This window comes from Pocillopora verrucosa, chromosome 12, assembly GCF_036669915.1.
Source record: "Pocillopora verrucosa isolate sample1 chromosome 12, ASM3666991v2, whole genome shotgun sequence".
In the NCBI taxonomy this organism is placed as follows: domain Eukaryota; kingdom Metazoa; phylum Cnidaria; class Anthozoa; order Scleractinia; family Pocilloporidae; genus Pocillopora; species Pocillopora verrucosa.
In genome coordinates this window covers 17938852-17952244 of record NC_089323.1, presented here as the reverse complement: position 1 = coordinate 17952244, position 13393 = coordinate 17938852, and the positions used below count along the sequence as shown (strand labels likewise).

The window sequence follows — 13393 nt, the reverse complement described above, 5'->3', positions numbered from 1 at the left end:
TGATTTATTTCACTTGTAGTTTCCAAGTTTTCCCAAATTGCCCTTGTCGCATCGCGACTCGGTTAATTTTGGGAAAACCCCGAAAATACAAACGAAATTAATCTTGAATTGCCCTCGGACCCATGCGATTACATTAACCAACGGAAAAAGAGAAAACGAGAAAAATTAAACTCTCAACCGTCTTCTTTCATCTTTTTGTTTGCTTAAGCCAGAATATTTGCACAAGCTGCGAACAAGACAATGTCCCCTCCCCCCCCGGCCAGGGTTTTGGGCCCCTGAGGGATAGTGGGGGGGGGTTACAGAGTTTTGGTGTAAATGGAAAAGTAGTTAACATCACAGTTCATCATCAATATCGGTTGCTATTCTTGAGATGTGCCTATTACTAAATGGTTGTTTGGGTCGGGAAATGGGCGGGATAAGCAAATCTTTGGAGCCAGTTAAAGAGAAACCAGTTAAAAATGAATAAATTTTAAAGAAACTTTAGTTCACAGAAAATTTGATACAGCGCATCTACCTTTAGGCTCATCTTACAAAACGTTCACAGCAGTAAATAAAACACTAAAACTGTACCAGTGGCGTAATAAAACTACAATGTTCAGCAACCTCGGTTTCATTTTCATCCCGGTATTCTGGTATTTTCAACGCATCAGATCTACAAGTTCGTTTCTAACCAATATCATACGCACTCCTCGCGTTAAAAGGCGCAAAGGGCCGTGTTTCTAATTCATGTTTGCGGACCGATGTTCTTCTGTCTTTTTTGCCAGCTATAGATTAATGTATACTGCTGGTTCGAACCAAAAATTTGCCACCCTGACACAGATTGGGCAAAGAGTAAAACTAGCACGAACAAATGCTATTTTTAACACCTACTAAAAATGAACTCTTTCATGTACAAGCAAATACACTTCACTAACAACACTGCTAAGCATAAGACGAAGAAAAGTATGTTAAGTGTTTGAATTCTTGTGTCCCGACCAAAAATTTTAGTAAACTTCTTACAGTCTCTACCGACAAATAAAATGAATTTTAACACGGTTGTTTCTCTTCAACTGTGTCCTTATCCTAATTTCTAGCTCTACGAAGTTCTATCCACGCATTCAATACAAAGGGAAAAAATGGATGGGAGAGAGACTGGCTAAACATCTAGCAAATTCTGTCCTCACCATACAAGTTAAATGCAACTCTTATCGTTGTTAAAGAACAGCTCTCTACCAAGTCATTGCTTAAATCGTTCGTCCAGCAACCTTTTTCGCCCGCGTGATTGTTAACGGTAAGACTAAATGTAGTTAATGAGCTGCTGTTCGCCAAACCGTAACCCACACCGCTGGCCCAGAGTCCCATGTCTTCAGGGTAATTGTTAAGTGTGAGACTGAATGAAGTTAGTGATCTGCTGTTCGCCAAACCAACACCCACACCGCTGGCCCAGTCTCCCATGTCTCCAGGGTACTTGTTAAGTGTGAGACTGAATGTAGTTAATGAGCTGCTGTTCGCCAAACCATCACCCACACCGCTGGCCCAGTCTCCCGTGATGTCTTCAGCGTAATTGTTAAGTGTGAGACTGAATGTAGTTAGTGATCTGCTGTTCGCCAAACCATCACCCACACCGCTGGCCCAGAGTCCCATGTCTTCAGCGTGATTGTTAACTGTGAGACTGAATGTAGTTAGTGATCTGCTGTTCGCCAAACCATCACCCACACCGCTGGCCCAGTCTCCCATGTCTTCAGCGTGATTGTTAACTGTGAGACTGAATGTAGTTAGTGATCTGCTGTTCGCCAAACCATCACCCACACCGCTGGCCCAGTCTACCGTGAATTCTTCAGCGTAATTGTTAACTGTGAGACTGAATGTAGTTAGTGATCTGCTGTTCACCAAACCAGCACCCACACCGCTGGCCCAGTCTCCAGTGATTTCTTCAGCGTAATTGTTAACTGTGAGACTGAATGTAGTTATTGATCTGCTCTTCGCCAAACCATTACCCACACCGCTGGCCCAGTCTCCAGTGATGTCTTCAGCGTAATTGTTAACTGTGAGACTGAATGTAGTTAGTGATCTGCTCTTCGCCAAACCATCACCCACACCGCTGGCCCACTTTCCCATGAAGTCTGTAGCGTAATTGTTAACTGTGAGACTGAATGTAGTTAGTGATCTGCTGTTCGCCAAACCATGACCCACACCACTGGCCCACTTTACCGTGTTGTCTTCAGCGTGATTGTTTAATGTGAGACTGAATGTAGTTAGTGATCTGCTGTTCGCCAAACCATCACCCACACCGCTGGCCCACTTTCCCGTGTTGTCTTTATCGTGATTGTTAACTGTGAGACTGAACGTGGATGTTGTCGCAGAGCTTAATAGTTTGATGACTTCAAGGTATGTGGCAGTCTTTCCCTCAACTAAAAACGTGGCCGACGCTGACGAAAAATTGGCGAGAGTATAAAAACCACTTAAAAAGTGATCCTCATCAAGACCATTCAAGTGCACTGAGACAGAATGCTTTTGACCCTCTTGAACTAATCTCTGAAGAGCAGTTCCTTCGTAGCTTCTGATTTCACCACTAAGGTTAATAATACTGTGTGAGGACAGTGAATTGTTAGCCAGAAAATAGTCAACTAGACAATCCACGACTTCATTGCTTTGTTTACTTTGGACATTCAACTGCAAACCAGATAGTGGCGAACTTTCCTTAAAAAACTCTGTAAGGGCTTTTAAGCTATGAACGCTCAGTTCACCACAGACGTTCACGGTTAATGACTTCTCTAGTGGGGCATCACCTAGAATAGGATAGGGCAGCAAACCTGCTTCATATTTAATTTTCCCACACACATTTGGGTGAATAATAAGAGACTTCCATGACTTATTGGCTGCCAGTACGGTAGCAACAGCTGCCATCCACGCTTCTGGGATATCTCCGTAAACCTTTAACTCTAAAGAATGTAAAGTTCTATTTCGCAGAACACCTTTCTGCACTGCTACGATTCCAGGGTTGCTAACTCTTCCATAAACGACAAGACTAAGAGACTCCACCGCGGTTTCTTCTGCAAGTCCTTCACTAACAGTCGACATTAAACAGTCATTCTGATCCCCATGAACAATAAGCACGAGAGAAATTAGCGATGATTTGAATAACGCTTTCACGGCTTGTGCAGCAGTGTTGTTCAGAACACCAAAGACTTCAAGCGAAAGACATTCCAATTGCGAGAGAGTCGATAACAAGGTACTAGCATTTCTGGCGCACCTCTCACTACTCACGTCAAACAGTTTTAGCGTGGCTGTTCTTAGTGAAGTGCTTGACGAAAAACTCTCAGCGAACAGATCTGCAACATCAGGGGACATGTTCTCGATATTACCAATGACAAGCTCTGTGAGAGTTTGACTGCTTCCGAGAATTCCATGGAGATCGTTCACATTGTCTTTACTGAAAAACTGCACGTTCGACAGGCTCAGTTTAGTTAGCTGCACTGATGCCGCATCACCTTCGAGCATGGCGCCTTCGCACACATATCGTATAACTTTCAACGAAGAATTCAGGAACTGATCAAACTTCAAAATGTTTGGTAATGGAATACGGGAGCAGGCAACTTTGCCTAAATCGTCTGCAGCACCATTCTCTTTTAAAAGCTCAAGTAAGAACTCACAGTCTATGTCAGAAACGTCCCATCGCAAGAGTTCTCCTAAAATCGTTACGATCTCTTTGAAAAACACCGTTCCTTCCCTGCCTAATATGCCAGCTAAAAAGAAAAATACTTCTTTGTATCTACGTAACATACTTCCTTTGCGGAAAACAGAATGATCAGTAAGGTTAAGTTGTCTCCTTGACAACTGGTTCGCTAGGTAAAAGGCAGCTAAAAACTCTTGAAATGTTTTGTGAAGAAAATGACACTGATGTCTTGGTTCCTGACTTGGCCTTGAACTGGCTTCCATGAAAACAAGGCCCAATTTGATAGCTGGAAATCTTCTCACGTGGGTCCTCGATTGTTCTAACTTGTCCAGTTCCTCTTCCGAAAACGAACGGCGGTCTTCTCGAAGACAATTCCACGCTAACTCCCCTAGCACAAGCAGGGACTCTTCAAATTGATTCTCTAGGGCTTTGTCGGCATTCCGATGAACGTTCAAGCCATTTCGGGAGCAATATCGCCTCAACAAGCATCGAAAAATAATCTGATAGAGCTTAGTGCGATTAGATGGTAGTTCCCCTTCAAAGTCTTCAAAAACAACACACAAGAGAAGTAGATTCAGCGGATTGTTCCTTAGCGCATCTAGGTAGGTATTTTCTTCAACAGCTTTAATGAGCCTCTCGCCTTTTGACAAATTTTGTGGATCGACGCTTTTAAAATGCTTTCTGATGTAATCTGCAGCGTCCTCTGAGGTGAACCCTTTAATCTGCAAAAGTGTATCAAAGTCATAGCGCCGCCGGACATCGATTCCTTTTTCTTCGCGTGAGGTGGCCAAAATAAAACAGCGCGAGAAAATTTTTCTTCTACAGAGCCTATCTAAGACATTTTCTGATGCTTCTGGTAACTCATCAAGACCATCCAGAATTAAAAGAATCTCGTCCTGATTCTTACCATCTCTGATGTAATCCAAAAATTCTTCCTTATTGTTAATGTCATCATTCAGAAGTTGCTCATCGATGGCTTGTACTATGTCTTTAGTATCTTTGTGAATATCACAGCATTTCAGAAGAAACAACAACTGAAACATGGGGAAGTCAAACTCTACTGGTACTAATTTTTTGGCCCAATCACTTGCAATTTTAAGGCAAAACGTAGTCTTCCCAATCCCAGGGTTTCCTTCCACAAGTACCATTCTGGCGCCCTTTTCACCCTTCCTAGCAGGCTTGAAAATTTCATACATGTGAACCTTCTTCTCTGTTAGATGAAAGTAAGCCTTCTTTCTCCATTTCATTTGCAACCTTGTGTATACTTCATCAATAGGTAGTTGGATGTCGCTATCCCACAGCAGTGGTTTCACATTGGAGCGTCTGATGTATTCACCTTCAAGGTGTTCTAAAATTAGACAATGATCGGAACCTGCAAGTAAACAACATACTTCGTTCTTGAACGCACATGTCTTTGAATAAACATTGACGTTAATCACTGAGATTAAAAAGGCAAGAACTGCGAATGACCCTTCAAAGATAACAAATGGCTTGTTATGTGAAGGCTTCATGCAGCTGTTCTTTAATAGCAAAAAAAAAAAAAAAAGGGTGGAAAGTTTTGAAAAAGCGCTGGATTTCTAACCAATGGCGTTGTAAGACTTAAAATGAAATTTACCTTTACGGCGCTTCACAGATTGAGTGGCAACAGAGGACGAACGTCGTTTAACCTTTTCATTTAAGGCTTGCCTGGACTTGTTTACCACGGCATCTGGTAAAAAAAAAAGTTTTATCACCAAGATTAAAATGGCAAGAGCATAGAAAGACTCCTTCAAAGATAACAGAAGGCTTGTTATATGCAGGTTTCATGCAGCTGTTCTTTAATGGCAAAAAAAAATGGTGGAGAGTTTTGAAAAAGCGCTGGATTTCCAGCCAATGGCGTTGTAAGACTTAAAATGAAATTTACCTTTACGGCGCTTCACAGATTGAGTGGCAACAGAGGACGAACGTCGTTTAACCTTTTCCTTTGAAGCTTGCCTGGACTTGTTTACCGCGGCATCTGGTAAAAAAAAAGTTTAATCACCAAGATTAAAATGGCAAGAGCAGCGAATGACTCCTTCAAAGATAACAAAAGGCTTGTTACATGCAGGCTTTATGAAGTTGTTCTTTAATGGAAAAAAAGAAAAGGGTGGAAAGTTTTGAAAAAGCGCTGGATTTCCAACCAATGGCGTTGTAAGACTTAAGATGAAATTTACCATTAAGGCGCTTCACAGATTGAGTGGCAACGGAAGACGAACTTTGTTTAACCTCTTTATTTGAAGATTGCCTGGACTTTTTTACTACGGCATCTGGTAAAAAAAAGTTTAATCACCGAGATTAAAATGGCAAGAGCAGCGAATGGCTCCTTCAAAGATAACAGAAGGCTTGTTCATATAGCTGTTCTTTAATAGCAAAAAAAAGAAAAAAAAGGGTGAAAGGTTTTAAAAAGCGCTGGATTGTAGGACTTACGATGAAATTTACCTCTAGGGCGCTAGCTCTGCAGGCTTTTATGAAATGGTAATTCGTACAGACATGTGTGGCCTGTAGCTGTATAGGACTAAAATACAGTTGTAGAATGCACTCAGTTATAACATTTGAAATATCTTGTTTGCAAAATTCACGGATAGGCCAATTTTTAAATGTGTTATGTTCTAAGCCTTACCTTGCAAGGGCTGAAGGCTGACATAGTGTACTTCATGGACATGTCCCAGTACAAGATGCTTGCTTTGGTCAAATGAACAATCTGGGTTGATAATTACCTCACTGTGGCCTGGAAGACTACTAATCACATGAATGGCTATTTGATAACAGTTTGCTGCAGCCCACAGAATCACATGATCACCCCAAGTGCCATCTTGTTCCATGTCTGTTAAGTAACCATCCCATGTTGTGTGTCTATCAACAAAGTGAAACAGATCTGTTCCATCCACCTTTAAAAGAAAGTCCAACAAGATAACATGTAATATTAATAGTAATAGAGCAACTAGTCTAGTAATGACTCAATATTGTAATATTTTCATATAATAAATATTAACTTCAAAAGTGTTCAAAGACAAACACAAGACTCTTTAGTTGCTAGGCTCAGTAGTCCTTAATAGTACTCCCTGTGTATAATGTTAGATAGGGTAATTTTTACAATGACCAAATCCAATCTTTAAATAAGAGCAAAAAAGGATAAATTTGAATGAATGATTATAAACAAGTTCACTTGTCAGCATTATATTTCCCACAGATGTTCTATAATAAGTTAAAATAAGAAAAACAAGAAAGAAAGACATTGTAATGATACAAAGACAAGTTGTCCTTTTTAATCATGTCAACTTCAACTTCATGTATTACACACACGGATTTTTTTTCCTGATCAAAGCCTTGAAAATTTCCCAATAATAGTTCCTAACATTTAACTTAAATGTGGAGCACATGATACATTTGCAATATCTGTCCTAGACATCATATGTACTTTACCAAATACTCACCAGTTTTGGGTGCTCTCTTAGATACTGAACTAAGGACTGCCTTAATTCAGAATGATGGATCTTTACTCTTTTGACAACCTCCAGTTGCTCTGACAAGGCATAAAACATACAATTTCCTGACCCTGGATTGTTAGAAATTCTATAGCCCTTTCTCTTAAAGTCTGAGAGTGGGTCTGTATTGCTGCTGATCTTACAACTACTGGCATTCTGTTGCCACCGTTGAAGACTACGGATGACTTGTTCACTCCCACCTAAAAGAAAATCAACTTAATGATTAGTACTTTATTCTTATACAATCATGTACATGACAGGTGGCTGACAAAATCATGGCATATGGAGTAAGAAGAAACATAACAATTATGTTATAATTTACCATTTTTAACTATTTTTTTGATTCAGGTCTTTAAATAATTTATGGTAATCATAGGTCCAAGTTGACACAAGGCTGATTTAACTTTTACCAATATACCCGGTTTATCAGTTGTTAGACAAGTGAAGGCTGTAACATTTAAATGTAAGTAAAATTTACCAAAGACAAGGTTCTTCATCTTTATCACAAGACTCTTACAAGGCTCCTCCCAGCTATACTTCTCCAAATACTTTTCACGTAGAAATCTTGACTCTGAAAGTCGCACTTCTCTCTCTTTCTGATGGACACGCTTGATTTCTTTGGCCCAGCCTTTAGGATCTTCAGAGTCTACCACACTCTGTGAGCCTAAAGGCACTTTCTTCATAGCTTCTCCAAGTCCTGAATTACCACTGACAAGTACAGGCAGACCAGCAGATAATGCTTCCAGAGCTGTTGTTCCAAAACTTTCTGTCCTGGATGGCATTATTGCAAGATCCACTTCACAGAATAAGTCAGCCAGTACTTTTCTGCTATCATCAAAGCTGCAAACAATAAGCTGATTACGACTAATGCCAAGGTGGAGCAACTTTTTTGCTACAATATCTCCCTTTCCTCCAGCTGGGCAGACAAACTTGAGTTTGTAGGATTCATCTTTCAACCTAGCAATAGCTTTGGCAGCTATATCGTACCCTTTGACAATGAAATCTTCACAGCTGTCACCACTTCCAATAACAAGAATACAGAATTTTCTTCTTTCTTCAGTGGCTTGCCTTACTTCCAAAAATTCAGAGAAAATGCTGGGAGTAAGGTCAAAAACCTTTCCTTCTTGTTTAACTGAACAAAGATAACGCTTGTAAGTTTCTGCCAGCTTGGGTCCGATTGTGATAACTTGATCAGCCATTTTACAGAGTTGGATTTCTGTTTTTTGTCTTTTTTCTCCTTCTGAAATGTTTTTGTACATTCCATCTTCTTCAGGAGCAGAGTGAACAACTTGAATCCATTTGCAATGACTGTAATTTGGATTTCTCTTGATGAATGGAACTAGTCGGCCAAGTTGAACTCCATGACCAATGACACAGTCCATTGTATGGTTTCTTGGAGGAGATGACAGCCAAAGAACTGGCTCTACACCAGGAGCTTTATCTGCTTCAATCAGCTTCACATTGTAACTTAGAGCACTGGTCCTGTCCTCTCCACTGCAATTTGGAAGCAAGATACTAACATCCACATTGGGGTGTTTAGCTAACTGGATGGCCAGCTCTCGGTTGATAGTTGACAAGTCCCCATCAGTTGATGATCTCCACTCACTACTAAGCAAAGTGACTTTCAGTGTCCTACTTTCCTGGTCTTCCTGTGATGTAGAGGCTACACTAGGAATGGTGGAATCCTACAACAACAAAACAAGAATGGTATTGACAAATTAAGCTGTAAAACAATAATAAATCACAATAGCGGCTGTCCACTCAATATGTTGAGTTTTATCCTATGCCAAAAAGTCAGATACATAAAGACTGAGACAAATTTAAACCAGGAAAATGTTAAATTGATTTAGAGATCTACACTATCACTGTCACTGATAACAACCATTACAGTTACAAGGAAGGTGAAAATTATCCTTAACAAGTCTTGCTCTTCAACTCACTTTGAAAGTGGTACATGACTAATTTCATTGCCAACATTTAAGTGAAAAAATAAGGGGGAAAATGAATTTTTTTGTCAAAATCAAAGGTTGGTATTTGTAATAGATTTAAATTCCTCTTACTACCTTTTGTAGCCTTGACATCACAGGAAGCTTTTAATTTTGAAAAATTATGCTGGAAAAAAAACAATACAAAATGTGAGTTCACTGAGTCTATTTAAGCTTTCTATTTCCTCTTAGAGTGTTGTTGAGACCACTTAAGGCAATACCAGAGGCTAACTTGACCTTTTTGAGAAGCCTTCATTTTCTCATATATTTGAGATCATTGTTTAAGTTTCCTATTTGCAAAATGTGACAGTTGGAAAACAGCCCCTTTTCGAAATGAAAGTCTTGTTTCCAAGGACAAATCTTGCAGTAAATAGAGATAAGACCCTGTTCTGATGGTGTTTGCTGTTCACAAGGTATTTCCTTTAGATGACATTTCTGACACATCCATTTCCTAAGTAACAATGTGATAATGAAAAACAAAGTGCTATCTTATCATGGATTGAACTCAGGAAAGATCGAGCTCTAAGGTGGCTGACTACTTACACTTTCCAAGCGACTAAAACACAAATATTTTTTTCAGCCTTTTATTCCAAGGATTTTGATGATATTTCCAATTTTTGGAATGCACCACAACCATAAAGCGAGCCAATAACCACACACTTTGTTTTGTCACACCATGTTAGATTGAAAGTTGTTACTAACAAATTCCCACACCATGTCATATTTTTGCGGTTCCTGGTGTTAGATTGAAAATTGTTATTTCCCACACCATGTCATATTTTTGTGGTTCCTGGTGGTGCACTTTTCTTCTTTTTACTTCCCAGCCTAGAGACATTAATTTCTTCACTACAACCAAGTCTGCTTTTCTATTTCTTTCTAATGCACAGGGCACAAGGGTGCCAAGATTGGCTCAACACAGCAGGGTAGGTGTTGTTGCTACAGATAGCACAAATGTGTATAGTCTCATGTTCTGATTGGTTATTCAGGAAACATGGCAAGATGAAGATGGTAGTAATGACCTTCTATATCGTGCTATTTTGCATTCAACTGCTGCAGCCATATATCACTGGCTTACACAAGATGGAGACCGAAAAAAGGAAAAACATGGGTTCTCAGACATGTATATGTATTGCCACTTTTTGCAAATTAATTGCCATTGCAATGGTATTATCACAAGAGGGTTTATAATTTTGATCTGAATCTCTGCAAACTAAAACTTTATATGAAAAGAAATGTTTATAGCACAGTATGCCACAGACTGCCAAAACTTTTCCCAACGAGAAAGTATAAGATTGCAAAATTGTCAAAATTGAACATTAGTTGGCAGACTACTCTAAAAATCTTTATTGACATTGTCTTTGTGCAATTGGCAAACCATTTTGAGAAGTATTAAAATGGCTTGGATTTAGAAAAGTTTTTCTCCAAAATGGCCTCTTTAAACACACCCCCTATTATTCCATGAAATTCCAAAAATTCCATGGCACTGAGCAAAATAATATGTATTCTTCACAGATTATGTGAAGAATTATATATCCAACTTGACAATTTCATGTCATTCTGGCCAATTTGTCAATAAATATTTTATTAATGATTTGAGACAAAATTCACTGAATTTAGTGTCCAGTCCCACCTTAATTTGGTATTAAAAATGTATCTTAAAGTAGGCACTGTACAATAAATTATTTTCTCTCAAAAACAGACAATTGACAAGAATTTTAATGATATCAGAACATACCAATAGCAAGTCATCTGACCACCACCCTGTTCATTCATCCTAAACAGATAGAGAAATAAAAGAAAGAAATGTTTAAATACATCACCTATTCTGCATTTTGAAAGGCATGTTATAAAAGTCAGAGTTTGTGGACAAAATGTCCAAGGATACTTTTTCAACAGATTCTGCAGGTACATGTACTAATAGTTACTGTCTCTGATCTTCAACTGGACAAGCCAACACCTGCCAGTATTCAGTTTGAGTGTGCAAGGATTCTTGTTGAAAAAACTACGAAACTTGGATTTGTCATTATCACTTTGTTAGTTAATGTCATCTAGTAGGGTATAACTGAAACTGGCAAAATCATCCTCATCTTCACTTTTGCCAAAAATATCAGTAAGATCATTATTAGAAAAATCTTCCTCCACAGGGCTAAATATAGAATGTGTAGGACTTTAAAAATGGCGTGAAATAACAGATAAAGATCTTTGCTGTGCATTTACCTACAAACTTTCTATGAGCAGCTTAATGTGAAAGCACATGGAATGGTGGTGTTGATATTAATCTTCAATTCACAATATGTAAGACCCCCCTCCAAAAGATTCCTGACTAGTTTCCCATTGCTCAAACTTTAGTGGTCAAAATCTCAGAAAAGCGGTTTAGTATGTTCCAGAAGTTGAAATGGAATCCTGGTTTTCTGAGTTAGTATGGTGAAAGGGTTAAAACCCACAGGGGCCAAGAAGTCAAGGAACACTTTGAAAAAAAGAAAACTGCAAGAGAAAGTTTACTCAGACAAACACAGTGGAAAAGAGCTTCCAGCCCTCAACAATGGTGACAAGGTTGCATTGCAACATGGAAGCAAATGGGTACCAGCTACAGTTATCTGTAAGCATCACCCTCCCAAATTATCCATTGTTCAAACACCAGAAGTACAGAAATATCAGAGAAATCACAGACACCTAAATGAATGCTGAACTCCAAGAGTCTACCCCTAAAGCCAAAGAGTCATAGCAACTCATACTACTCTAGCATGTCCAGCAAATCCCTTCTGCAGAATCACCCCATGAAAAAGTGCAGAAACTGGCCATGCATATTCATTCCAAACAACTAGTCAAGGTGCCTGCTTACCTTAAGGACTATGAACTTTAGGTCACCACTCAAACTATGGACGGTGGTGGTTATATTTTTTAATTAAACATTAAAAACATTCCATGTCAAAACAGGTTCAGGTTTTTCTTACCAAAAAAAAAAAGTGAAAAAGAGGGAGATGTCATGTATGCTCTATACGATGCTACGCGTGATGCAATGTTATATTCGAGAGGGATGATGGGTTATTAAAGCACAAGGTTCATGTCCTTTGAAGGTAGTACATAACTCTTGCAAGTACTTGCTTTGGAAGCTAATTGTGGTGCTTGTTGCCAAATACAATGCAGGAATACTGAAACTTAACACGTCTGTGGGACAAGTTGGTAGAACTCAGTGCAATCACTTACAGCATGAACCTTTGATAAAGGGCTTATTCAATCATCTGAATAAAGCATGCCTACCTCTTGTAGCCTAGACGTCACAGGAAGCCTTTGCAGTACCTTTAATTTGGAGCCCTTAAACTCAAACACAACCGTAATCTACTGAAAAAATCAAACGAAAAAATACATGTAAGAGATCTTCTAAATAGCATACATTGTGTGTACATGTAATATGCAAGTACTGCATATTCGATTTGCAATACGGCGTTCAGATAAACTGTATGGAAGGCACGCACAAGTCAGCTGGAAGCTAGTAGTCATGGTTATTACGTCAAAATTTGTTGTAGCTCTGGAGTTCGAAGACTAATCCATCGACCATATTCAGGATCTATCAACAAATATAATGGAAAACAGAAGCAAACTATGCGGAGTATCAAACTGTAGCTATTACGGGTAAATGATTCTCGAATTCCTTCCTTTATGATCGTCAAATTCCTCTCTAATTCAAGGCATATTTCAAAATAAATCGGCATTATGAAAAAACTGATTACGTTCTACGTTGCTAGCTGTGATTATCGCAAGATTCTTTCGACATCGGAAACGTATAATAATCAGTGTCGTAACTACATCATAACTTCATTTCAGTAAGCACGCTACATTCCGCAATACAGCTTACCTTCGATTTGAAAAGATGAAAAGGACATTCCGGTCACAAATGGAACAGCCGTAATGAACATAAGAAGACTACAAATGGTTGTACTTGGAAAACACTGTTTATCCCATTTTTGAGCAGAGATTTGATATATGGCGAAGGAGTCGAGCTCTACATAGCGGAGTTGAAATATAAGTGCAATGCAATTTAGGTGGGGGGGGGGGCCCCTATTTCCAAATATGGAAGTTGTAAATGAGTTCAATGCAGTTTCGAAAGTAGGCTACGGTAGCTATGGTAATTCTGTCACGCTACACCTGTGATAGAAATTCACTAACACAAAAGTTCTGCATACAGGCGCACAAATCCTCGTCTGCGACCAAATCACTTTCCAGGAGACATCAGATTTTATGATTTCAGC

At 39.2% G+C, this 13393-nt stretch overlaps 2 protein-coding genes across 7 annotated transcripts in view; one reads left to right on the top strand and one right to left on the bottom strand.

Moving 5' to 3' along the window:
- Positions 1-13393, top strand: part of LOC136277511 (tubulin polyglutamylase TTLL7-like) — a 40293-nt gene that overhangs the window by 21334 nt on the left and 5566 nt on the right. The gene's annotated exons all lie outside the window — the stretch shown is intronic.
- LOC136277507 (uncharacterized) lies at positions 464-13160 on the bottom strand. Of its 3 annotated transcripts, none has more exons than XM_066159759.1 (11): positions 13000-13160; positions 12405-12485; positions 10879-10917; positions 9222-9270; positions 7637-8843; positions 7108-7358; positions 6294-6561; positions 5848-5940; positions 5559-5651; positions 5271-5363; positions 464-5027 (listed from the first exon to the last, which is right to left on the bottom strand). In XM_066159759.1, the coding sequence occupies exons 4-11, from the start codon at positions 9237-9239 to the stop codon at positions 1144-1146; spliced, it is 5907 nt and encodes a 1968-aa protein (XP_066015856.1). In that variant the 5' UTR covers positions 9240-9270; positions 10879-10917; positions 12405-12485; positions 13000-13160; the 3' UTR covers positions 464-1143. The 3 variants fall into 3 exon arrangements, with proteins under 3 accessions (XP_066015856.1, XP_066015857.1, XP_066015858.1); XM_066159760.1 differs by having other exon boundaries at positions 12405-12482; XM_066159761.1 differs by lacking the exon at positions 5848-5940.

What these genes read in the sequence shown, in the direction of transcription:
- LOC136277507 (XM_066159759.1), bottom strand. An exon ending in GATGAAGAACCTTGTCTTTG is followed by an intron (nt 7,359 to 7,636) that starts GTAAATTTTACT and finishes ATTTTCTTTTAG; the next exon opens with GTGGGAGTGAACAAGTCATC. An exon ending in ATCTGTGAAGCGCCGTAAAG is followed by an intron (nt 5,364 to 5,558) that starts GTAAATTTCATT and finishes TTTTTTTACCAG; the next exon opens with ATGCCGTGGTAAACAAGTCC.